This window comes from Camelina sativa, chromosome 11, assembly GCF_030686135.1.
Source record: "Camelina sativa cultivar CO46 ecotype springtype chromosome 11, ASM3068613v1".
In the NCBI taxonomy this organism is placed as follows: Eukaryota; Viridiplantae; Streptophyta; class Magnoliopsida; order Brassicales; family Brassicaceae; genus Camelina; species Camelina sativa.
The window spans coordinates 7,284,547-7,310,877 of record NC_141890.1 but is presented as its reverse complement, the minus strand read 5'-3'; the positions used below and the strand labels follow the sequence as shown (position 1 = coordinate 7,310,877).

General features: G+C 33.0%; 7 protein-coding genes across 9 annotated transcripts; 5 read left to right on the top strand and 2 right to left on the bottom strand.

Moving 5' to 3' along the window:
* Positions 1-700: 700 nt before the first annotated feature.
* On the top strand, positions 701-3,101 carry LOC104722311 (COP9 signalosome complex subunit 6b). Its single transcript, XM_010440455.3, has 9 exons — positions 701-1,072; positions 1,163-1,251; positions 1,327-1,420; positions 1,518-1,579; positions 1,670-1,748; positions 1,839-1,931; positions 2,139-2,239; positions 2,371-2,426; positions 2,804-3,101. The coding sequence occupies exons 1-9, from the start codon at positions 775-777 to the stop codon at positions 2,883-2,885; spliced, it is 954 nt and encodes a 317-aa protein (XP_010438757.1). The 5' UTR covers positions 701-774; the 3' UTR covers positions 2,886-3,101.
* Positions 3,082-5,353, bottom strand: LOC104722313 (putative WRKY transcription factor 34). Its single transcript, XM_087475484.1, has 5 exons — positions 5,133-5,353; positions 4,749-4,968; positions 4,007-4,662; positions 3,776-3,934; positions 3,082-3,678 (listed from the first exon to the last, which is right to left on the bottom strand). The coding sequence occupies exons 2-5, from the start codon at positions 4,953-4,955 to the stop codon at positions 3,147-3,149; spliced, it is 1,554 nt and encodes a 517-aa protein (XP_087331610.1). The 5' UTR covers positions 4,956-4,968; positions 5,133-5,353; the 3' UTR covers positions 3,082-3,146.
* A 5,662-nt stretch (positions 5,354-11,015) lies between these two features.
* Positions 11,016-14,468, top strand: LOC104722310 (uncharacterized protein At4g26450). Its single transcript, XM_010440454.3, has 4 exons — positions 11,016-13,627; positions 13,716-13,878; positions 13,960-14,038; positions 14,135-14,468. The coding sequence occupies exons 1-4, from the start codon at positions 11,790-11,792 to the stop codon at positions 14,188-14,190; spliced, it is 2,136 nt and encodes a 711-aa protein (XP_010438756.2). The 5' UTR covers positions 11,016-11,789; the 3' UTR covers positions 14,191-14,468.
* A 2-nt stretch (positions 14,469-14,470) lies between these two features.
* On the top strand, positions 14,471-16,913 carry LOC104722308 (WPP domain-interacting protein 1). 2 transcript variants are annotated; one of them, XM_010440452.3, is made up of 3 exons: positions 14,605-14,973; positions 15,056-16,090; positions 16,224-16,913. In XM_010440452.3, exons 2-3 carry the CDS (start codon positions 15,106-15,108, stop codon positions 16,808-16,810), a joined length of 1,572 nt encoding a protein of 523 aa, XP_010438754.1. In that variant the 5' UTR covers positions 14,605-14,973; positions 15,056-15,105; the 3' UTR covers positions 16,811-16,913. The 2 variants fall into 2 exon arrangements, with proteins under 2 accessions (XP_010438753.1, XP_010438754.1); XM_010440451.3 differs by having other exon boundaries at positions 14,471-16,090.
* Positions 16,914-16,999: 86 nt separating this feature from the next.
* On the bottom strand, positions 17,000-18,144 carry LRE (lorelei). Its single transcript, XM_010440453.3, has 3 exons — positions 18,072-18,144; positions 17,879-17,938; positions 17,000-17,479 (listed from the first exon to the last, which is right to left on the bottom strand). Exons 1-3 carry the CDS (start codon positions 18,142-18,144, stop codon positions 17,109-17,111), a joined length of 504 nt encoding a protein of 167 aa, XP_010438755.1. The 3' UTR covers positions 17,000-17,108.
* Positions 18,145-19,677: 1,533 nt separating this feature from the next.
* On the top strand, positions 19,678-21,129 carry LOC104722307 (gibberellic acid methyltransferase 1-like). 2 transcript variants are annotated; one of them, XM_010440449.2, is made up of 3 exons: positions 19,678-20,134; positions 20,267-20,533; positions 20,640-21,129. In XM_010440449.2, the coding sequence occupies exons 1-3, from the start codon at positions 19,832-19,834 to the stop codon at positions 21,000-21,002; spliced, it is 933 nt and encodes a 310-aa protein (XP_010438751.1). In that variant the 5' UTR covers positions 19,678-19,831; the 3' UTR covers positions 21,003-21,129. The 2 variants fall into 2 exon arrangements, with proteins under 2 accessions (XP_010438751.1, XP_010438752.1); XM_010440450.2 differs by having other exon boundaries at positions 19,786-20,134; positions 20,262-20,533.
* Positions 21,130-24,673: 3,544 nt separating this feature from the next.
* LOC104722306 (putative F-box protein At4g21240) lies at positions 24,674-26,069 on the top strand. Its single transcript, XM_010440448.3, has one exon. The coding sequence runs from the start codon at positions 24,713-24,715 to the stop codon at positions 25,961-25,963; it is 1,251 nt and encodes a 416-aa protein (XP_010438750.1). The 5' UTR covers positions 24,674-24,712; the 3' UTR covers positions 25,964-26,069.
* Positions 26,070-26,331: the final 262 nt, after the last annotated feature.

Below are 26,331 nucleotides of genomic sequence, written 5' to 3'. Positions count from 1 at the left end.
TTATGTAGCTCCTTAGTGAATGTATTACTCAAAATTTTCTTCCACTTTTAATGTGGGATTTCTCATACACTATATAGAATTATCTTTTTGATTAAATAAATCTAACTGATATTTTTAAAATGAAGTTTTAACTATTTTTTTTTTTGGATAATAAATGAGATCACATATTATGTTGCATTTAGAATACAAATCTGTAATTTCCTGTCAAACATTGATAGTTTGTAGTACATAATTATATATGTGGACATTATTTTTCTTATTAATTGAAACTTAAAATAAAAAAAAACAATAATTACAAATCTATAAATATAATGTACTATTAAAATTCAAAAGTAAACCTTATTAAAATATCCAACAGTATTAAATAAAATTAAGTCATTATGATCTTTATTTTATTGACTTAATTTTTATTTCTATATTCTTAAACCAACACAAGAAAGTATTATTAAAAATCAAAGCATAGTTATTATGTATCATATATTTAAATTTATCTAAAACAAAAGTAACTTAATATTAAAAATAGAGATTTCTTTTACATTTATTTTATTTAAACTATATATATTCTGTATCTAAAATTGCTAAATTAAGTTCATGCTTTAGTCCTTTTTTTTTGGGGAAAATAAAAGTTAAATGGGCTAGGCTTATAGAAAGAAAGCCCAAGAGGCCAAGACTATATAATGATTCATGACCCGAGTGTAAGATCCGATTTCAGAATTTGGGAGCAGGAGACACAATTAACAAGCGCCGGGAAAAAAAAAATCGAGAGCGACATCAATGGCGCCTTCTTCGTCGAGCGGTCTCACGTTCAAGCTGCATCCTCTGGTGATGCTCAACATATCCGATCACTTCACTAGGGTTAAAACTCAGCTTAACCCTCCCGCCGCTTCTTGCGCAACCGGTAATGGCTCCAGCAACGCCGACGCGATGTTACTGCAAAACCCTAGGGTTTATGGATGCGTGATCGGTCTCCAGATCGGCCGTACGGTTGAGATCTTCAACAGCTTCGAGCTTTTGTTTGATCCTACTACTGATACTCTCGATAGATCCTTCCTTGAGAAGAAGCAAGAACTCTGTAAGCTTTATTTTACATACACTCTCTCTCTCTCTCTCTTTATATCGTTCTCGCTTTGGTTCTAATTTGTACGTTTTTGGAGATTTTTAGATAAGAAGGTGTTCCCTAAGTTCTACATATTGGGATGGTACTCTACGGGAAGCGACGCTACGGAATCTGATATGCTTATCCACAAAGCTGTGAGTTGCAGTTTCATTGTTTCAATCTGATATGGTTCTCTGTTGTTGTAGTACTGATTGTGTTTTCATCTACAGCTGATGGACATTAATGAGTCCCCTGTATATGTTCTTCTAAATCCGGCTATCAATCACTCACAGAAGGATCTTCCTGTGACTATCTACGAAAGCGGTAAATTGTTTTTTTTTCCATCATTGATTGACTTCTTTGTTTTAGAGATTATCATCTTATTGACTATTAGAATCAATTGATTGTCTTCAAAAACTAGAGTTTCATGTCATTGATGGGATCCCTCAGTCGATTTTCGTGCATACAAGCTATACGATTGAGGTATGAGTTTTAGTCACTTGATTTTTAATTTATCTGTGTGATATGAGAGTGGAATTTTGATAACATAGCAGTGGTTGTAAATTCGTGCAGACTGTTGAAGCTGAAAGGATATCGGTTGATCATGTTGCTCATCTTAAGCCATCTGATGGAGGCTCAGCAGCAACTCAATGTAAGCAATTATTGTACCCTACTGCATATTTATTGTTATCTTGACTTTTTATTGCATGGAGTTTTATGTTGATTCCTCGATGTTTTGCAGTGGCTGCTCATCTTACTGGTATCCATAGTGCTATCAAGATGCTAAATAGCAGAATCAGAGTGCTCTATCAGTATCTCGTCGCTATGCAGAAAGGTATTTTGATATTCTTACTCAAGTCCCAACAGTCGGTCACTCTATTATTTATTCATCAAGTTTTTGTAATTTGTACCTTAATCTTGCCTGGAATATATCTATATGTGTTTTCCCTACGGGGAAAAAAAGAATAAAAAGGGGGTTAGAAGTTGATATTGATCAAGAGTAATGTGGTACTAATTTCTTGTGTGATTCTTCTGCATCTAGGTGATATTGCTTGCGATAACTCACTTCTGAGACAAGTATCTAGTCTGCTCAGAAGTTTGCCTGCCGCAAAATCTGAAAATTTTCATGAAAATTTCATGATGGTAAGTAGTGCCTTGCCTCTTTCTAGCAATGTTGGTTAGAAAAAAGTAGAATTTGAATCTCCTAAATTCTTATTGTATCTTGTTGTTCTGAATTGATATCCTTAAAAACATGATGTTCTATTCTTTTGCAGGAGTACAACGACAAATTGCTGATGTCTTACCTAGCAATGATCACAAATTGTGTCAGGTATGTGCTCGACATGTTATTCCATTAAACTAAACTATTTGAAGTACAACGATGGACAGGCATGCCAATGTTTTGTCTTTTGCTTGATACACTAAATGTTTTACGATACCAAGACAGATAAAATCACCTGTACTTGGTGTAGGCATACATTGTAATAGTTTTATTTACTTAGGTTAAGAAGTAAATTGAGGACCTTGCTCAACCATCCTTGTTATAATTAAGATAATGAGCACGTAGCTAGGGAAATTTAAACGTTTCTTCTACTTTAATCTAATCTTGTGCTATAACTTGACCGATACAGATGTCAATTTGTCTTGTTGAAAGAATCCTTTGTAAAATTGATCTCTCACTTTTTTTGTTTTCTTTATAAATTGCAGCAACATGAACGAGGTGGTTGACAAGTTCAACACTGCATACGAGCGAAACAGCCGAAGAGGCGGTAGGACTGCGTTCATGTAAAGATTAGTTTCAGTGTAAAACCTTTTTTTCTAGGTGGTCTGGTCCCTAAGTGAAGGGAAAGTTAGAACTCTTTAAGGCATTGTACTTTTGGGAACCAAACAGCTAAGGAAGTTTTTCTTCTGCGTCAGCTTTGTTTAGACAAAAGCCAAGTTTAGGTCTAACCAAATTTTGTGAAATGACTTTGGAAACAAATCAATTTTTACCTTCCCTCAAAAACCATTTATTCAAAATTAAAATAACCAGTGAACAAAGAAATTTGTTTCATATCTGTGGTAATCTACTCATAATCTCTCTGTATATCAGTGAGCTCGCTGACAATCCAAGTCCCTGTTGTGACACTGGTTCCACCTTCGGCTCTGCTTTTAACTGCAACATTACGCCAGCTGGATCACCTATGTCAGGCATTGGCTGGTTGGGAAGCTTCTCTTGCCCAATAGTTAAACCAGGCATTGAAAAATCAGAAAGCTCAGATTGGCCTATGTAAACAGAGAAACCTGCAGGAGGCTTTAGGCATGGCGGTAAGTCAAATAGAGATGAGTTGGCTCTGACTAGTCCCTCAGATCTACTATGTGGCACTGGATAATGCACAACATTGTGGTTGTGGGTCTGAGTCGCTAAACCGCCTTGGAGAGTCCCTGAACTGCCTGAACCGACGAGGCTGCTGTTGCGTGCTGCTGGTACAACGTGGGTGTGCTTGCCTATATAAGTTGTTAGAACGCTCTTGAAGTCATCAGAAACTCTCTCTACATGCTTTGTTACGGTGCATCCATTAGCTGTGCATTTATAGTAACTCCTGTAATATAGAATGCAGATTATGATGGAAATTCATGGAACAAAAGATGCAACGAAGGGAGAGCAGCAAGCAGAACAGAGCATTTGGATACAAGAACCTTGGATTCGGGTTTCCTTTGACAACTTTTTGCCCATACTTGCGCCAGCGATAACCATCATCGAGGATGTCAATGTCACTTGTGGTCTGCACCACGACTCTTGGCTCACGGCTGGCTCGGGTTGATCCACTCATTTCTGCTGGATAAGCTTCGAGTTTCCTGATACGCGAATGGCATCAGAACTCAGAACATCTCGTCTTTCTAAGTATTTTAAATGGTGATTTTTCTTACCTTCTCTTTGACTCAGATTCATCTACTTCTTCGTCATAACTCAGGGAAACACTCATGTGGGACGTTCGATCATCTTCCTCTTCATCTCTAAAGAAGGCATCAGCTGCTGCATCACCGTATCCGAACTGAGTCTCGCTTTTTACCTGCATTGATCCAGAATGGCTTCCGTATTTGACTTCAGATACAGGTGATGTCCAGTCTATGTTCTCATTGGTTCCAGCAAAACCATCTTGTTCGGATCCAATCCCTGAGCGGCGGTTAGGTGGAGGTTTGGGGTGATTATGAGATCCTGTGTATATGATCTCTATAATATGACCCTCCCGAGACCGTTCAACCTTCTTCTTGGCCTCACAATTTGGGTGCGTGCACTTGTAATAACTACGTGGATACTCACTTCCTTTAACTAGCTTCTGTCCGTATTTTCTCCAGTTGTATCCATCATCTGCAGGTGCACCACTAGCCATCGAGTCTCCTAAACCGCATAGCTGTCGTTGCTCATACTCTTGGGAGTCATCGGGTTCTAAACCGTTGTTTGTAGGATCAAGGCTACTTCCTGAAATGGATTGGAAGGCCAAGGATGTGGTAATGTCGTCAAATAACTCATCTTTAGCCTTATCAGAAGGTAGTGATAAGAACTTCCCAGTTGTCGGAGATGGCTGAGCTTACAAGTGAGAAAAGATTTCAGATACGGATTGGCGAAAGAGAAAGACGATAATGACAATGTTGAAAAGAAAGAAGTTACCAATGGGTTTGAGAGGAAAACAGGAGACTCTAACAGAGTTGCAGGACTAACACCAGGAGAAGAGATGGTTAAACATGTTGACTGAAAAATATCTTCAGTGTTTAAACTTGGTGCACTAAACCCGGATCTCGCTTCAATCCTTTCACGAAGAGCTCCTCCTGAATAACCTGGTGTCTTGTGAAAGCTGGTTTGCATAGAATCAGCCATTACAGGGCTTAACCTGACATGTGACACAAGTTATTATTACCTTAAAATCTATTAGTTAAAATGATAGCAGAAAAGTTAATTGTTAGCTTCTGTAATAAGTTTCGAATCCAAAAACACAACGTGAGAGAACTCATGCTGAAAAATGTACAACGATGGAGATAAAAGAGTGATAAATACCGGATTGATTGATTAATGCATGCAGTAAATGACACCGATCAGACGCCGTTTAGACTGTACGAAAGATCGAAACATGGGGCTGGTCTCTGTTCCTCTGCCTATCTCTGTCTCTCTCTTTTCTTATGGGTTTGTTCACAAACAATGATCGAAAGGAATATAAGAAACCTTGTGTAGTAAAAGTCTCTTGCTCTCTCTCTCGTTCTTGATTATCGGTGTTACCCTAAACACAATGAAGATGTATGGCAAAAGAAACTACACAGCTTGGTTAGATAAATTTTCTCCCTATTTTTCTCAAGATCCGAACAAAAAAAATTAATATTTTTTCTACAATGTTTAAAAAATAATCCGCAAAAATTTCACCAACCGTTTAACTATTTTTAGAAATATACACAGTTCCCTTATGATACACACTTCTAATAAAACTAGGTACGAACCCGCATATTGATTTCAAAAACTATGTTTACTCTAAGGTTTGTAATATATTATGCACACATAGAGATTTATAGATATAATTATTTGTTAAATCATTTACAGTTCAAATTTATATTAGTTTGGTTTCATTCAGTTTGTGATTTTTGAAATAATAAAGATTTCACCATAAAATTAAGATTCACAAAACAACGTACCCGAATCTAACGTTTACCGAATTAGTGACCAATCAGAATTGTATAAAACTTGTAAAATTATAAAACGGATAAAAACCATCAAAAAGATTAAAACTTCACAAAACGAATGACTTAAATTCTTTAGCGGGTCAAACCCGTCCCGGTAGCCATACTCCATAAGGGATATAATATTTTTTTACTCGAAATATTTAAGAAATAATATTAAAAAATATAAGATTTTATATTTTTTAATATGTTAATTTTGAAATTAAGGAATCTTTAATATACGTTAGTCTTATATATCAACAATTTTCTATATGGAAAACTGAAAATTAGGATTTGCATAAGTTCAAATATTTTATAGTTAAAAATAAATTTAAGATGCCGTCAAATTGTTTTTTTAAAGATTTTCCAATATCTATTATTCAAAATTAATTTCAATGTTTTTTTGGTTAAAAATTTTCAAACAATAAAAAATAATATTTTTTTTTCGTCATATAATATTATTTATATTTTTGAAAATATGATTTAAATATATATTTTAAACATCTCATGTTATAATTTTTTATTATATTATAATACATAGGTTTTGAAAATAATTTCGAAAATATGTAGGAGATAATATTAATTAATATTTGAATAATATTTACCAATTTTAGAATGTATAGGAACGAAATATTGTGTATATAAATAAATTGAATAATAATGACAGTTTTATGTAATATTATAGAATATTAAGGGCAAATAATAAATTGGGCACAAAGCTCTCTGGCGACGACACATCAACATTTCTTCAAAAATGCTTCTTTTTTAATATATAGGGGATTCATTGATGAATTAATTGACACTTGAATTGTGTTCAATTATCTTAAGATTCATTTCTCTATATAAAACAGAAATAAACAAAAATTGAATTTGATATCAAGAAAAAATAGGATAAACATGCAATATTCATACATAATTTGTCGTTATATCATTGTCCAAATTTAAATTCTTTATACAATCTTATATGATTTAAAGTCACAACCTCTATAATCATAATCTTTACCAATTGATCCTTGTACATTGAAAGTTACCACAATCAAAGCCTATAAAGCCGAAATATCTATTGTCTAAACTAATAGTCGTTACCAATCATCCCCTTAGTTCGGTTTTAGTACTCACACTAGTAATATTGATTGTGTTTTACATCTCCGACTTAACATGCATTAACACATTTAGTTTGGTTTTATCTAAAAAAATACACACACATTTAGGGGGTGATTGACGTTCATTATTAACACCGTAATTTTTTTTTAAAGTCCTCACTGTATTTTTTCCCAATCAAACTTTTTTTTACTTTAAGTAATTTTAAAGCCTTCACAACATTTTTCTTTCTTTTTACTCTTTACTTTCAATTATTTTTAAAAGCTTCATAAACTTCGCTTTAGAAATAAAATACATAAAGGTCAACAATTTTTTTTGTTCCTCTAATATATAAAACTTCTTATAAATTCATTGATAAATTAATTGACACTTGAATTGTTTTCAGTTATTTTAAGATGCATTTCTTTATATAAAACGGAAACAGACAAAAATTGAACTTGATATCAAGATGAAAAAAATATAATAAACATGCAATATTCATACATAATTTCTGTTATATCATTGTCCAAATTTAAATTCTATATAATCTCTTATGATTTAAAATCACAATCTCTATAAGATATTACTAACAATGTACACAAATTACTAACAATATACGTTCTAATCTACACTATTAAAAGGGAAGCATTTTTAATAAGTAGACATAGATTAAGAGATTATTGCATGAAATGCCACTTAAATAGAAATAAGAATATGTATAATCCTTGAAACCAAACAGGTTGAATCGAGACAATTAAATTTGAAATTGTATATATGTAAACATATTTCCCTAATTTGATTATATATTTTGAGAAAGATCCGGAAACAATAATTTCTGATTTTGATGTTGCCTAATATACAAAATCATCTAAATTTGTTTATAGAAATAACAAAAATCTGTTTCAATTAAAAATTTAAAATCGAGCAATTAAATTCAAAATTGTATATATGTATAAAAATTTAATTTGGTTATATATTGTGAGATATCTGCGTAAAGAATATTTATGATTTTATGTTATGATTTTCCTTATACTAAAATCTATATTTTAAAACTAAATGAATAAATCTAAAATAACTATTCAAATCTTTTTCGTTAGTATCCTAAAATATATTGTGTTAGGAAAGATATATTAATCTTCATCACTATATAAGACGTGTCGAAGTCTTTAGTTACGTTCATTCACAAAAACTTTTTCCAGCATCAATATTTTGAGTTTTAAATTTTCTGACTTTTATTTTTCATTATCTTTTAGTGTTTCAGATTTGAAACTCTTCAAAAACATGTGAAACATAAAAGTCAAGACTGTTCAACTTCTAAAATACGGATGTTGTAAAAAAATTAAGTAGTTATAATTGATTTTCTCTTACTATTCTTTTGAATAGTTACAGTTTTTTTTATGTTAGTACTTATATATACAATAATTATAATATATATATAGTGTTCTTTTGCTGCATGATTATTTGTTTTTTGTTTTTTTTTAAAACAATCTATGATTATATTGTTACACATAGCCTATTGGTATTAAATCATATTAGTGTGATTGATTTTTTCTTTATATACTCTTAAATCATAATAAATTTTGCAGTGAACTGGGAAAGAGGCAAAACAAATATATCTTTCAGAGATAACATGGATTTGCATGTCTCGATGATGTCCACAATGTTGAAGATGACTCCCCCTCCCTGATCGAGCTTTCTTCTTTGTATCTTAGTGGGGATCATTAATACCTCAAGTTACATTGTGTTCGGTTCTAATTTATGTGTTATTTGGAGTCGATTAGAACTTGACGAGTCATTCGACTAAATCTTCATATATCCAATTAGAGTTTTTGTAATTTTTCATACTTCCAAATTTAATTTAGCACACTAATATATTATATATCCAACAATTCTATTGTTATTTAGTTTCGGTCTTAGAGTCAAAATTATTAGATTCGAGATCATAAAATTTGGATGACTAAATTGACTTTCAGAACTTCAATGTTATAGAATTTCTTACCCTCTTATACTTATTTTCTTCTTTGAGTTTATTTTTAGTTTTTTTTGGTTGGTGTATATAAAAAATATTAATGTTATTATCATAACAATCTTTCAAATATATTTTAAAAATAATTGGGAAGATAGCAATCTTTTGATTATATATCTCCCACATTGTATTTAATTATTTTATGTCACACTTAAAAATCAGACATTAAAATTTGGGATTCTAAATATCTCACAAATAAAACGTATGTATTACAAATGTTAAAAAATTTAAAATTCATAATTCTTATATGCAAACTATATGTATATATATATATACAGTATATTGTATAAATTTTGGATACTTAATTATGATATACAAACGTTTGTATAACTTATCAACGTGATTGTGTGCTAAATTTTGGGAACATGATTTTGAGGAAATGAGAAAAGAATAATGGGACTGAAACGGGATGAAAGGAGAGGATGAAAATATAAATTTTAAAAAAAACAAAATACAGGGTCATGTTAGAATTAAAATAAGTTAATGCTTCCAATATATTATGTAACATATATTTCAATTTATCTGACATAAAAAACTTCAAAACAAAAAAGAAAAAACATTAAACTATGTTCTATAATAGTTATAAAAAAATTAAAACAAATAAATGTAATTCAATATAAATGGACAATATTTTCAATAATAAGAATTAATAGGTCAACTATTAGCGAATATATTGCTGATAAATATATGAGGGGAATTATGGATAATGCGAATTCAAGCAGGGTACATGCCGATCAGACATAATATTTACTCATGTCGTATATGTGGAACATATTTTCTACTGGTAATAGTGCTTTTGTGCATTGCGGAGCTGGTATAACGGACGTGTTTGATCCCTTTGACAACTATATATTGGTTATCCAGTTCATGAAATTTAAATATTTTTTAGTGTTTTTATTTGGTTTGATGGTTTACGAGTTTAATAAAAATATAGCTGATCACTAATCCAGATCATGTTATAAATGCTATACCAAATAAATATTTAAACAATTAAAATCGTAATTTTCACATATATCTTTATTTGTTAGACTAAAATATACAATCTTAAATGGGAAAATTATTATTAAAACCATAGTTATGAGATGGAAAACATGACACATAGGGATATGCTGGATTTTTGTCCTAAATTAGACATACCATCTTTAGTTTACTATTTTTTAAATAGAGTTGTCTTTACTAATAACAAAACAAATTTGATCATTTTTTTTTGTCTAAACCAAATTAAAAACAAATTAAATACTAAATTGGTACGAGTTTGGATTATAAATGTTAATAACATTCTTAAAAAATATGTTTACAAACATAACCTGCATGTACATAATAAATTATAAATGAGTTAGTAAACTTAGTTTTTAAAATCATCCGAATCTAGTTGATCTTAATACATTGACAATTACTACAGTAAAGTCCATACAGCCGAAAATTTTTATAGTCTAAAATAATAGTCATTATCAATAGTTACTAATAGATAATTTATGTTTTTGTTGATATGGTAAGTACTTCTCATATGGTAAAACGAAAAATATTTTTACTAACAAGAAACTTTTTAATCCAATCTTGGTAAGTTATTTAAGGGTTTGACTTGTTTGTTAGAAAAAATAAAGAATACCAGAATAACCATCAAATTTAGTGGAAACGAGTATAAAAGTTTTTGTAAAATAATTATTTACAGTATGTTAACAAACTAGCTTTTGTAAATTAATCATGTTTTACATATTTTTTAAAAGTGCTAGTAGTATATAATTAACATTAAAAAAAAGGCGCGTGAAGTAAAGATGATAATAATAGAAAACAGCCGAATTATGTTTTAAAAACAAGAATAAAATTCTGTATATCATTTTATCTCCATGTATATTAATTTAAGAGGTTGTTTAATTTACGTGTGCAATCGAGTTCAAGTAGAACGTGGGACAAACAATATACACAGATTTCGTTTCTACAAAAATCCAAGTTAACCAAAGAGAATAAACAATTAGATATTTTAATTAGTACAAATCAAAGTCCACACTTGAACACTACTATATTATTTTTTATGTGATTGGTCCATATCGCAAATAGTAATGGTAGGCCTTAGAGAGAGACTGAATCATACGTGCGACGGAAGCGCGTGAAGTGAGATGATATTAGTACAAGTGCAGCTGACGTGGCGTGTTCATGCTTTCCTTCTTTATATCCCAATAATAAAAAATAAATATATTTGTAGAAAGAAACACTTTTTTGATGGAGAGACGCAAAAATAAAAATGTGAAAGAAAAAAAACCCCAAAAAGAAGAAACAAAAATCGTTAATAGAGCCGATCGATATCTTCGCCGCTGAAATCTGGAGATTGATTTGAGAATTACAGTGACTGAGACTCGTGCCCGTCATCTGAGATCGGAATATTAAATCCTGTGATTTCTCTTACCTGTGATTTTGTTGACTGTGTTGTATCATTTTGTGGTGGTGGAGGAGGAAACTATTCTCTAGGGTTCTTCTTCTTTATTTTACATGTAAGTGAGAAAACTTGAATCAGATTACTCGTTCCTTCTACCTAATCGGACAAAAGGAAACAAACCCCTATGATCGGACAAGAGAGAAGAAGAGGTTAGATCTTCACCGAACTCGAGATCCCATCATCGTACTGTTTGATTTTTTCCTCTCTCCTTTTTTTTTTTTTTTTTTGTTTTCTCTCTCGCTGGGACTGTGAACAAGGGATTGCCCCCAATTATAACAAGTTCGGATTGAAGCTGCTCTGTTCTGTGAAGCTGCAATAATAACCTCAAAAGTTCCCCTCCTTGGTTTTGAGACAAAAATGGTTTCGCTACTACTACTACTGTGAGTTCCTTGGAATCAGAACTGTGTTATATATATTAGGGGTTTTTTTGTGTGTGTGTGTGTGTATATTTAGTGGATCAAAGAAAGATGCATGCTAGGCAACGTAATCTTGGGAATGGGTATAGATCTGGTTCTATTGGAATGGGTTCTCGAATTTCCCCTGATCGTCCTATGAGAGGACATGGTTTCTATGGTTCTGATCACCAGCACCGTGGCTTTAACCGTGGATACGGACGAGGAAGGGGACGCTCTAAATCATACCTGAATCAGCTGCCTCCGCCTCTCCCTCATCCACCTGTGCAACGTAGAAGTGGTGGTGGTGGTGGCGACGTTTTCATGGAGGCAGGTCGTCTAGCAACAGAGTACTTGGTTTCTCAGGGTGTTTTGCCACAAACTGTGCTTTCCAATAAATGGCAGAATGGTAGTAATTTCAGGAAGCAGTCTGGTGAGTTTCAGAGTTCCAGGTCACAAGATGCATCGCGAATGGATGCTTCAGCTCCTCCTCCCCCAGATAAAAGGAGGTATATTGATGGCTATAGCTCAGCTGGCTCCAGGAATAGTTTGAAAGGAAGGAGGTCTCACTCTCACCGTTATGATTCGGATTTTGGGAGGAGCGGATCTTCGTCTGAGAGGAGTAAAGCTTTTGAGGCCGAGACAGGTGATGACTCTGTGTCTGGGCATCAAGAAGAGCAGCCACTTGCTGAGGATATTGCTAGTTCTGTTCAGCGGTCAGCCTCCGGTGAGTTCATGAGAAAGCGTGAAGGAGCGGGTGACTCTGAGTCTGTGCTGGACAAGTACAATCTCCAGGATGAGGCACAGTCCAAGACAGGTTCCTCAAGTGCCGGGAAAGAGATATTACACGATTGTGAAATCTCAAAAGTATCTGAAGGTTCTTCTAGCTTGAGCGCTGGATCAGGAGAGATGAAAGGTAGGTCTGTTGGTAATAATGGTGGAGAGAATGAGAACCAGACCGCTACCGAAGATGGATCAATCCATCAACGTTTTGAAGATGCATCTATTGATCAGCATTGTGGGGCTGATGAATCACTCACCAAGAGTGATATTGATTTGGCAACACTGTGTAAATTTGAGAAGGTGCCTACGAGGACACGCTCTTCTCTGACTGCAAAGGGCCCAAGGCATTATTTGAGTCAAAATATCAGGGAGACCACTCATAATTCTGGACTCCTAGAAGAAGATCAAACCCAAAAACGATGTGAGACTCGAGACCAATCATCTGGAAAAGCTGATAGTACTGGCGATGGAAATATCAGTGACCAAGCTGAAGCTTCGGCTTTTGTTCAATTTGTTGAGAACAGTAAATGTCATAGGTCTAATTCTTTCCCCAATAGCATTCTCAGGGATAATAGTGAGAAAAATTCAGGATTAGAATTGCCTAATCTGCACAGATCACATTTGGTGGGGAAAGTAGGTGATAAACGGGCTTGTGAAGACAGTGACTTGGAGGAGGCAGCAAAAAGACAGAGAGATTGGGTTCCTTTGCCAGTTTCTGAAGCCAATGAACGCCAAACCCAATGCAAACCTGAAGAAGAAGAAGAAGAAGAGCCAAGCTCATTCAACAAAAGACTTATTGACCGTGCTGCTGGAAGAAGGTTCAGCAATGAAAGTCTGGTTAATAACTCTACACACACGGGCGAAACAGGTCCTGGGTATGCTGAAGAACATCAGCTGTTTCCTGCTTCGTTTAAGATCTGTGACCTAAATCTAGGGGGAGCGTCAGATGTGAATGATGGCAAAAGGGGATCTGGTAAAGCTGTTGATTTTGATCTCTCAATCAGCAGTTCTAGTAAGTCTCTTGAGTTCAGTACCAGTACTCGGATGAGCAATGGTAAAGAGATAGAAGTGATTGATTTGGATGATGATTCTCCAGAGGTGGTAAAGTCCAACAATGATCAGGGAAGAAAGTGCGGCTAAGTCCTACTCTTACAACTATATATGTACACACATGTTTTACATTTGGCTAATGGGTTTTTTGACTGACATATCTAACAGGCAAGAAGCTGCTCCATATATGGGGATTGATGATGTTACAGACTACAATGAAGGGCTCATGATGGTAGAGTTTCTTGATTCCTTTGGAAACATTCCTCCAATAAACCCGGGTAGCAGTAGCGTGCCACAGAATAACAACACAGTTAGCCTTCAAGATCGAGAGGTACTTACTCTACTTGTCAAGTGTTAGGCTAGGATAGAATTGGGCTTTGGTGCTAACTAACTTCGTCTGAAAACGTCTCAGGGAGCTATTGGAAATGACCAAGTAGTAAATAACACAGACGATGATTCGATATTCATGTCACTGGGCGAAATACCACTGAGTAAGGCGGCAACAGTTAACTTGTAGAGTGTTTTATTTCGCCTTTGTTATTACCTTCTTATATAGCACAGCTGATTGACTAATTATGTGTGTGCAGCATTCTTGCAAGCTTGGGACCAACCTCCAGCTCGAGGCTACGAGAAGCCTTTCTGATTCGCCTTATATTATGTATTTCTCTCTCTCTATCTCTCTCAGTGTAATGAGTGTGTAGCCCATATCGTTTGCGTTAATCCTCTGGGATGTAAGATTGTGATGTTTTGTGTTTTATGATCGTAACCTTGTAATCTTCTGTTTATTCTCCAGTCCAGTGTACCCTATGTTTTTAGGTTAGTAGTTGAAAGGTATCATTCAACTTTTATATCAGTCCTAGAACAATGTAAGAAAATAACCAAAGCCCCAAGGCATTATTATGAAATGATATTTTGTAGGAATGAATGAGGTGTCCAATCTCACGGTCAATAAATGACTAAGTTGATACTGAGAGTGCATCCGATTTCGCCACGTGTTTTATTCCAACCACCCACACGTCTCTATGTATGTGTTCGTTTATTTTCTCCAAAACAAGAAAAAACCGAATTTTTTTCTAAAAGGAACAAAATTGATCGTGAGGAAAAAAGAAAAAGGAATAAACTTTATATTCCGACAATGCAACTTTCCACATTGAAGGGGTTGTTAATATAGATAGATCTGCGAATCCGATCATCATCGAATCGGGATTAGGGTTTTCACTTCTTTTGCGTTTTCGTACCCTTTTTCCCCAGAACCATACGTATGTATGTATGTGTTGTTCTTCCATTGATTGAGCGAGCTTGTTGCATTTTTGGGAATCATTCAATTGCTCTTGATTGATCTGGTAGATGTTGGTGGGCGCATGGTAGGCAAATTTCACACCTTTATATATTCGTCAAGGAACGAATGAGTTTTGTAACTTTGGTGGTGAGTTGACTTTTGATTATTCCCCGCTTGATTGGTTTTTTGTTTTCTGGGTTATTGATTTTGAGCTACCTTGCTTCTGAAGCCGATATGATTTTTGGAATCTTGTGAATTTTTGAGGGAGAGAGATTATTGATGGATTTGGAGAGTGAAAGCTCTGCGCTTGAGTCTGTTGACGATAATGTTTTGATTCAACAAAGTGCCAGCAACAACAACGTTGCTGATGATGATGATGATGATGATGATGATGATGATGGTAGGAGTTTGGACAACGGGTCTTTCTCAGATGAGAGTGTGAAACTTGTTTCCACGTCTTCTACTTGTGTTGAAATCGGTACTGATAATAATAATAAACCCATGGATGATTTTGATTCACCTGGTGCTGGTGCTGTTGGTGGTTCTTCTTCTCCTGTTTCCAAGGGACGAGGGTTGAGAAAATGGAGACGGATCAGGAGAGATCTTGTTGTTGTTAAGGACACGTCTGCCAATACGGAGAAGAATAGTAGCAAAGTTTTGAAAAAAAGGGTGTCAGGTGCTGCTCATTCACATGGTAAACAGATAATGTTTCAGTCATCCCAAGTCGAACAAGAGAGTCAAGGATCTGTTGGGTCTGTGAATATGTTGAAAAGTACCGGTGATGGTTTTGATTTACTTGGGAGTACTGGTTATGACTCTAGGTTTGTGGCAGGGACTGGTTTTTCAGCTGGTATTGATTTAGAAAAGGATGATGATCGTAGTAGCAGCAAGTCCTCGACGGCTGCAAGAGCTCCCAAGTTTATTAGGTATGAGAAGCCAATGATTAGTTCAGGTCAGAGAGGAAACAGTCGTGTAGAGAATAGTAAGAAACATAGAGGAGATAAGGGGCTCGATATTGACAAGGATAACTCTTATTCCAGCTTGGAATCTGATTCAAGAAAGCAGAGTGGAAGAATGATGGATTTCAACAGTGGAGAAAATGGCGATGAAGCCGATATGAACGGAGAAACTTCAATGAGAAAAGATGATGCCGGAGGAGAAGGAGAAGAGTCGGTAAACACGAACAATCGTTATTCAGAAGAACTTGATCCACTAACAGAGGCCATCGACGGTTTCTTGGCCTTGCGAGATGCTCTTGAGAAAGGTATAGCAATCTAATCTTGCATTATTTTTACGTCTGTTCCATACCTATATCTTGTTATGAGCCTGCATTCTCATGTTGGAATCAACTAATAACATCACATGAAAAATGACTTATCATGTTTAATGGGATGCAGAGGTTCAGCAATTTCAGGAGATCGGGAAGGAACCAATGCCACAGCATCATGAACAAGCCAGCGAAGTAAGTTCACCTCACTCGGAGATTGTAACCCTGGTTAACAATGTTGAGCAACTGGAGATCAAGCTAGAAGAAACAAGGTCCATGCTCGAGGTGAAAGAATCACACATCCGTGAGCTTGAATCCACCGCGAACCATAACAAACACTCGTTGGGAGGAACAGAGACCATGGTTGAAGATACCTTCCGGCAGAAGATTGAGGCCGAGATTGAATATCTGATATATTCAAGATCTATTGATAACTTGAACAGTCAGATGAAGTTGATTGATGAACAAGAGTCATTGGCAAAAGAGGAAACGCATGAGACGCTGAACAAGCTAGGAAAAGTACAAATGAAGGCTGCAAATTTAACAAACAGAGCTCAAGACCTGCAAAACGAGTGCATAGAAATCACCGGAACCATCAAGAAGACAGCATGTAAGACCACTTCATGCTTTCTTATACAGTTAGTATTGATGCTAACAGTAGTTTTGTCGCTCCTGTCTCAATTGTTGCCGAAGCCAGATATTCCTGTACCCACATGACATTTGATTTTTGATGCAAACTGAGTTTTTCTTGGCTTTTGGCTTTTCTTGTTAACATTTCGGCTATAAGTTTTGCCTCTGGTAATAAAATTGATCAAGATAAGTCTCGCTTCTTCTTTTGTTGTTTTTTCTTTTCTTTGTAGATAAAACTAGTCTCTACACTTGGTCAGTAACAGAACAGTTTGAGAATTCTATCTATTTTGTTAGCTAATGAGGTATCAAAGTGAAATAGAAAGGTGATGAGACGACGAGTGGTCAATAGAACAGTTCGTTAGCTCTTTCACTTTCCTTTGATTGATCAAGTCAGCACGAAGAAAGCCAAAACAGCAGTCGCAGCAGAGATCAACAGCGTGATGAGACGAGGTGTGGTCGAATCAGCGGTTGAGGAGGCGTTTAGGTTAGGTGAATAGAGAGGTGGTATAGGGCAAACAAGTCCATCTTTCCTTTCTCTGCACTCGTTAGCGAAAAGACCAGGAGGGTAGTTACCGTAAATATTCATGTAGCTGAACATTGTCTGTGCACAATCACTATTCATGTCGTTGATCTCAGTCGCATAACGACATGCAAACTCTTTAAACGCCAAACAACATTCTTTAGCTGGAAACGCTGGACCTTTGCACCGCCTTGTCAAGACCTTGTAGTCCAGATACTCAAAGTTAACTTCACATTCTGTTTCAAACCAACGAAAACACGAGTGCAGTGTCACACCACTTATATATGACACAAATTTGATATACCATCCAATCAGATTTGAAACTTAACCCAACAACCCACCCACAAAAATACTATTAGATATTAAAATCAAGATTGAGTAAATTGGTTTTGTTACGAGTCCATGTAGTATACACTATACAGACATCAATATTACATGCCATCAGACTTATATTACTCACACATATACAAAAGCAAAAGTAAATGAGTTCATAGAGTTATATTACTCACACATCAATATTGTTAATTAGACATGTCAATGAGTCTTGTCTTACTCACACATCGGCTTACAAAAGCAAAAGTAAATTGCCAAATATATCTAACCATCAAATTAAAAGGGATACGTTACATACTTACTTTTCTTGGCATGAAGAAGGTTCCTTCCACTAACCGAGGTCTGACATTCGAACACGTTATCTACAATTAAGGACCCAATAGATCATTATCATGCATCTCCAAACACCCAAAATCTAATCTGAATTAGAAATTGAGAGAGTTAAACAAAATACTACTTATGGAGGAATAAGGAAGACAATTATAAAAGACATACCCGAGATGGAACTCGAAGTGGAGAGAGATATCAATAATAATGCTATCAGAAGAAATAATAATGTCAGCTCCATGAAATTTTTTGTTACATGAGCTGAAAAAATTCCAAATGAAAGAATACTCGAGGAAGGTTTTTTTTTTTTTTTCTAATTATAATTTCGAAACCTTATTAGGGAGAGACAGATAACATAGGAAAAATTAACGTTTTCCTAATTTAAACGGTATTTGTTTTGAAAACGTCAGAGGAATTAAATACTTAAACAACTAGAATGAAAAAGTAAACAAACCCTTGGAAGTTAACTTATGTTTTATTTGTTTTAAGAACCCCAAATATCTAATTAATTCAGAAAGCCCCTCAAATTTTTGAGACAAAAACACTCTGAAACATCCATACATTCACATTTTTTGTAGACTGAAAAAATGAACTAAGTCCAAGATTGTAACAATGAAAAATTGCAGATGATCATATGCGTATATATACATAAAGTGTACGAAAAAATGTTTGACTGTGCACAAAAATATAAATGCAAAAGTTATTATTATCGACATTGGATCACAACAAAATCATGTACATTTCTTTCATGGACCAAATTATAGAATATCATTATTTTTTAATTAGGGTGATCAATTGAAATATTAAACAACGTACGTCCAAGTGGGAATTAGGGTGACTCTCTCTAGTATATATATACATTAATATTCCCTAGAAAATATTTAGTTATTGATTTTAGTTAGCATCCGTGGAATAATTTCGTGTTTTATGATAAAACGAATGAATATTTTATATGATGGAGAGTTATTGTTTTCTTATTGATTAAACTATCAAACTATATAGTATATATACCAAACCATTACTTAATGGATAATTAAGTGATTGCGTAATTGCTCTCTGATTATCTTACTCGTCATGAATGCAAAGTCAATTTGGACGTATTCATGATGAATGCTTACTGTTTCTGTGGAAATTCTACTTATAGATAAAGTTTTGATCATAATTTCAAAACTGCTCCTAATTAATGTCCACCCATCTCTACTCTCTAGTGCGTGTTTTTTTTTTTTTTTGCTTCAAGGATATATATCTTTTTGAACAAAAAAAAAAAAAAAGATATATATCTTTTTATCACACCAAAAGTAAAACTCAATTTTCACACTAGTGAAAATTTGATTTGAATATTATCCCAAACAATACATAAAGGAAACCTAAGTTGTATGTGTGCGTTTTTGTAACTTGCAAGTGGGGATAGCATGCAGTTAGTTAAAATTTTTAAAATAAGGTAGTTTTGAGTACCTGGTAGACGAAATGCGATGACATAATAACAAAGGTACAATGTTATAGTTGTTGGTGATATTAGCCCACTCATAAACTGATACTACAACAGTATATTACTTGTTATTTATGTACATTTTCAAGGATAGACTCATTTTTTTTCTTTCATCAATTCATGTATCTCGATCTATTTGGCACAGCTGGAACATAAGTTGCATAACATCAATTAACTTACTTGGAATTCCACTTATTGAGAGTTTTTGAGCATTTTCAAACTTTCCCCTATTGTCCATTTTTGAAATTAGATGTTAAGGTTCTCTACGGCATTCCGAATATACTTAAAAGTAAGCGTTGGTAGATGACGCATAGAACACCTTCAATTGCATACATGTATGTGTGTGCATGTATCTGCGGCTATATAAAGACGTTTCACGATCCTTCCTTGTTTCATTATTAGTTAGAAGAGTACAGAGAAAATTACCGCGAAATTAATCATGCTTACTTCAGCCATGGAATTCTACAGTCGCTTCCCTCAGGTGCATGAGTCAGGAGAGCAAGTGAGGATAGGAAGCTTTGGCAAGGACAAAGCTCTGGAGAAAACTGTTGGTACACTGCTGAGGTCAGCATACGGTTCACTTTATGGAGATCCAATGGCGGTAGACATTTTGATCGATGACAAGAAAAATCTTGATTTTCACACCATCTATCATGGACTTCACGAGAACATCTTTTCTGAACTGCATATGCCGGATAGCCTCCATGTGGCCACTGCCGGGGGTTTGGAATGGCTCTCGAAGGTATATAACAATTTAATCAGCAAAAATAAAATTGATAACAAATTAGATCTTAGCTAGACCAAAAAAAAAAGATCCATATTAATTCTATAACTGCGTTATTATATTCTTTTCTCGGTACCGACAAAAGTAAAGGAGGAAGGCTGGAACAAAGGGAAGGCGTGGATAGAAGGGGCTGATCAGCAAGTGGTGAGGGCATACGCGGAGCAAGCGGAAGAGGACTTACTGAACTTCTTGAAGTATCGGAAAAATGAGATCAAGATCGGAGGATCATTGTTTATGATGATTGGTGGTCGACCTTCCTGGTCGAAGAACCAATTAGGTGACAATGACAAAGACTCGAGTCTCAAGCATCCTTTCACAAGTTACATGGATCAAGCATTGCAACTTCTAGTAGACCAGGTTAGACAATAATTAAAAGTCCATGATGATGTCACTTGTATATTATTAATTTAATATATGGAGTTTAGATATAACGTTTTTTTATTTATTGGTGCATGTATAAAAGGATGTCTTAGACGTGAAGAAAAGAGATGGTTTCAACATCCGAGTGTACTTGAGAAGTACGGAGGAGGTCAAGGCGGCGATCGATCGTTGTGGTGGTTTCCAAATAGAGAAAATGGTCAATCTGAAGATAGCCGACAACATGAACGCGACTCCGATGACGTGGATTGCAGATCCGTCACTATACGGTAAGAAAAGGGCTGAGTTGGCTGAAGACGCTGCTGGCCAGTTCATTACGGATCGTTTCGGTTCGGATATGAAAAATAAGCTATTCGAACGATACGCAGAGGTAGCTAAATTGGACACCACTCTTATCGACAAACCTTGTTTCTTCCACATGATCGCCGTTTCCGTCACTCGCATTTGATATATTCACTAATATCAAAATTAACAATAATAATGCCTTTTTAATATACGACTGAATAGTGAATACTACTATATATGGCCGAATTATGTAAAAAAGTTATTTTATATGAGACGTGGTGATTTATTAATTTTGAGTTATTGGTATGTGGTATAATGATCTTTTTTTTATTGAATATTTATTCTAATTTTGACTCGAACATATAATGTTTAAATGCGGTTGCCAATCTGATATAAGTATAAGTATACCAAATTAAATAAATAGCAAGTTGGATAAAGACATAAAGTAGAGAAAAAATATAATTAAAATGAGTTATGGATATATTAAAATTTTCATAAATATATATATCCAGTGGTTATCAAATGCTGATCACACAAATAAAAATAAAAATAAAAATCCTACATTCAGTTAATGAATACAATCAACTAATTGTAATTATATATATATATATATATATATATATATATATATTAATATTTATAAGATCTTCTACTGGATATTATATATATGTGATTCATCACAGAAAACAAAAGGAATATTAAATTGCCATATCCTAGACTTCAAATTCCCCTATGGGGTTGTCAAAAAAAAAAAAAAAAAATTCCCCTATGGGTTTATACTTTATAGCTGTCAAAAAGTGAGTTATATCCCATTTACAGATCTGCATTGTTTAATTCGTTTGGATATTTTTAGCCACTGGTTTGTTACAATTAAGTTGCTAGTATGGTGTTTTGGTATAAGAATCTCCTACAAAAAGTTGAGGCAAATAATAATTTAAAAACCACCATAAACAATAAACACACAACACAATGATATATAGTCCATGCGTGGTTTATGTATGAATTATTAACTTGAAATATAAAATAAAGCTTTTATTCAATTATCTATGAAATGAACAGATGTAATTGTTAATATATGTCTTAAAAAATAATATTCATAATACTACAGTTCAACTACAATTTATAATTTATATATGTTATATAGTGTTTCATAGAAGCTTCATGAAAAAGAGGAAAAGTTAAAGATATTTTTGATTACAATGTATTGTTGAAATTATTTAAATAGTATTTACTATAGTAATAAGACCATTACTTATAGCAAAGTCAACTATATATGGTATTTTCGTTAAATAGTTAAGATAAATTATATATTTTTTTATATTTTTATATTTTTTGGAAAATAAAAAACCAATAAATAGTCTAGAAAGAAAAGTGTAAGATCTTACTTGATTTTTTGATAGATAATTTTATGTTGTCCTATATATTAATTTTATTGTCATCATCTAAAGTAATTAATAGTTAACAAAAAATAGTTTTATATATGATAAGTCAATTTTATAATAATTTATTAAAACGATATCACAAAAAAAATATCTTATACTATAAGTTTAACCAGTTTTTATAATTCATGAAAATAAAAGTGTGTGAAATTTAATATATTTTTTTATTTTCTATATATTGTCTCTATTTCTAGTTATTTTAATATAAATAGTATGATTAATAATAAATTAAATTTTGAAATTATTGTTTTCTGTTATATCATTGGGTGATATAGCAATTATGTTATGATACCATTCTGTTTTTTTAGTAGTACAAATAATTTAAGCACAATCAAAATGTAACTTATAAATTACTATTAAATACAAATTTGAGTTGTGTCTTTAATACAATATATATGATTATTGAATATGATGTGAGTTTTTTATATATTAGAAAATATTTTATATTAAATTATTCTATCATAAATTAATTTGGTTTTAGTTTTTATTTGAAATGTATGAAACCATTTTATAGTAATAGGACAATTAGTTACAGCAAAGTTAATTAATTTTTCTATGTTCGTTAAATAATTATGATAAAATTAATTTATTTATAGTTTTTTTTCCAAAAAAAAAACTGATAAGTAATCTAAGAAATAGATAAATTATGTTGTCCTATAGATTAATTTTATTTTCATATCTAAAAGTAATAGTTAACAACAAATAATTTTATAATATGATAAGTCAATTTTAAAAGAATTTATTAAAACGATATCACAAAAACATATATCTTATACTCTAAGTCTAACTAATTTTTTATAATAATTCATGATAATAAAAGTGTGTCAAATTTAATATAAATATTTTTTTCTTCTATAAATTGTCTCTATTTCTAATCATTTTAAAATAAATAGTATAATTAACAATAAAATAATTTTGAAATTATTGTTTTCTATTATTTATTGAGGGAGATAAAACAATTATGTTATGATACCATTTTCTTTTAGTACATATGTTTTAAAGACATTCAAACTGTAACTTATAGAATACTATTAAATACAAATTTGAGTTGTGTCTTTAATACATTATATATGATTATTAAATATAATATAATATATATATATATATATATTTGAAAATATTTTATATTTTTAAATTAGTCTATCATAAATTAATTTGGTTTCATGTTTTACTTTAAAAGTATGAAACCATTTTCTATTTTTATTTGGTTTTAATTTGTTTATATTTTTTAGTTGGGTTGATCAATATTTTTTTTTAGGTTCTATGGTGTATGATTTCATTATGAAATATATTAGTTGATAAAACTAAAAAATGGAAAAAAATATATTTTGTAACAATGTTGAAATTCAAAAAGCAAACTATACAGCAATTATCTTTTTTTTTATCAAACTATACACCACATAAGATACAAATAAAATAAAGTCAAATAAAAAAATAGAATGTTAAATTTAAAATTAATGGGAATGACATGTGTCACAAAAGTAAAGTGCCAAATATCACATTGTTAGGCAAAGTTAGAAAAAACCTTCTCTTTGGGGCTGTTATTGGAGAAGTGATTTCTAAATTCATATGGAATTGTAAATTCTCAAAATCAAAACACATGGATTTTGAAATAACATGTTTTATCCTTGGATTTGAATCCTTCTATTTTACACTTTCAAATCCATACAAATCCATTTAAAACATACTGTGGATTTTGAAATCCAAACAAATCATTAAATGAATAACATGGGATTTTAACAAGTATTTGTAAATCATAGAACCAATAACACATAATTTTAATAAGTATTTTAAAATCAATGATTGAATAACATATGATTTTTGTTTGGATTTCCAAATCCATTAAAATCATAGAACCAATAACCCCCTCTTATTATATAAGATTTTTAGGTTTTATGGTGTATGATTTCATTATGAAATATATTAGTTGATAAAACAAAAAAATAGAAAAAAATATATTTTTGTAACAATGTTGAAATTCAAAAAGCAAACTATACAACAATTATCTTTTTTTTAACAAACTATACATCATATAAGATACAAATAAAACAAAATTAAATAAAAACTATAATATTAAATTTAAAATTAATAAGAATGACATGTATCACAAAAGTAGAGTACCAAATGTCACATTATTTGGCATAGTTAGAAAAAACTTTCTCTTATTATATAATATAATAAGATATTATTAATTGTTTCTATGAGATGACGCCATATCACCTCATTTCAGTTCAAATCCAACCTTACATATGCAATAGTTTAAATGTTTTAAGAAACAAATCTAATTAACTTTTTTTTTGTGCTTTACATTAATTCAAACTGATATAAATAATTAATATGAACCTAGACATTTATATATATATATATATATATATAAATGCAAAACTGAACCAAAAACAGATACCATCAATTAAAGGTTTTAAAAACAAGAGCCATGGAAGAGAAGACAAAAGAAATCCATAGAACAACTACACAATCTTTATCGACTAGTTTTCATGGCGACAACAAATGCGATGATGATGATGAAGTATTTTCTGATCATGAATATATTCCCGTTGATCTAACGAGGGAGATACTAATGAGACTGCCTGCAAAATCTATCTTGAGATTCCGATGTGTATCAAAGCTATGGTGGTCGATCACCACCCAACAAGATTTCATCAACTCGTTCGCGGTTAGACAATCATCAGTTCCTCGCCAAAGACTTCTTCTCACCTTCAACCAAGATGATACAACACAAATCTTCTGCTCGCTTCCATTTGATGAGAAGTCCATCACAACTTATTCTGACGTGAAAAGTTTTCGTTTTACTCCCCCTATAAAAGGTCGATACGAGTACTATCGAAACTCTGTCCATGGCTTGATCTCTTTCCAAAATGAAACAGAGGTTATAATTTGGAATCCCACCATGAAAGAGCATGTAACATTGTCCAAGCCTATTGAACTAATGTCTAAGTACGTAATAAGCTTTTTAGGATATGATCCTACGGAGAATACATACAAGCTACTTTCGTTGGCAGAAGGTCTTGCGTTTCGGGACACATTTCAAAAGCCACGAATTCTTACACTGGGCAGTCAAGAAGCGTGGAGGGTGACCGAGAATAGCCCTCTACATTTTTCTAAAGGTTTTGGGTATTCCATCAACGGAGTTGTGTATTATAAGGCAAATATATCACGTAAGAGCATTGAGATAGTCATTATGAGTTTTGATGTGAGGTCTGAACAGTTCAAATCACTCCAAATACCTGGTGACGTCGTTGGATCAACGCTTGATAACTTGATTCATGAATCTATAATGAGTTACCAAGGAAAATTAGCATGGGTTTGCAATAATTTTGATTTTATCAAGATATGGGTTTTGCAGGATGCTGATAAACAAGAATGGTCGTATAAAGATAATATTATACCTCTACCTCAAAGAGATTTGCTTAGGAGTGCTACGTTAAAAGTTGCGACTGATACTGGTGAATTTATTTATCTACGGATGAAATTAAGGTTTAAGGATATTTCTGCTTTTTATTATGACCCCGTCAGAAAAAGTGTCCGAAGTGTCAAAGCACTTGAATATGATACATTTAGGCGCTTCTATGGATCTTGTAACGAGCCCATGTATTGTCTCGAACCTATTCCGGATCACATTGAGAGTCTCATGTCTCTTAAGGACATTTGTTCACCCTTTGTGTGACTCTTTCATGTCTTTTAGCTTTTGTTGTAATCGTGTAGCTTATTATATTTCATAGTTTGTGATTCCGCAGCATTCGTGCTTTTAAATGAAAACTATTCATTTTTTTTTTGTTGTTGTCAGTTACGTAGAATATGATAATTGATGATTCTTATTGAAGAAGGTGATCACATATTTATACAATAGGTGGTTAGTATTGCTAAGCTAAGATCACAATCCAAAGATATTCGGAGTTATCTTTACATGATAAATACAAACTATAGATAAACACTATCTATACTAATATGCCCCCTCAAGATGGACGGCGGCGACAGAGTCCAATCTTATCTGAAAGTTCCAAAAACCGAGCACGAGGGAGGGGTTTTGTGAGC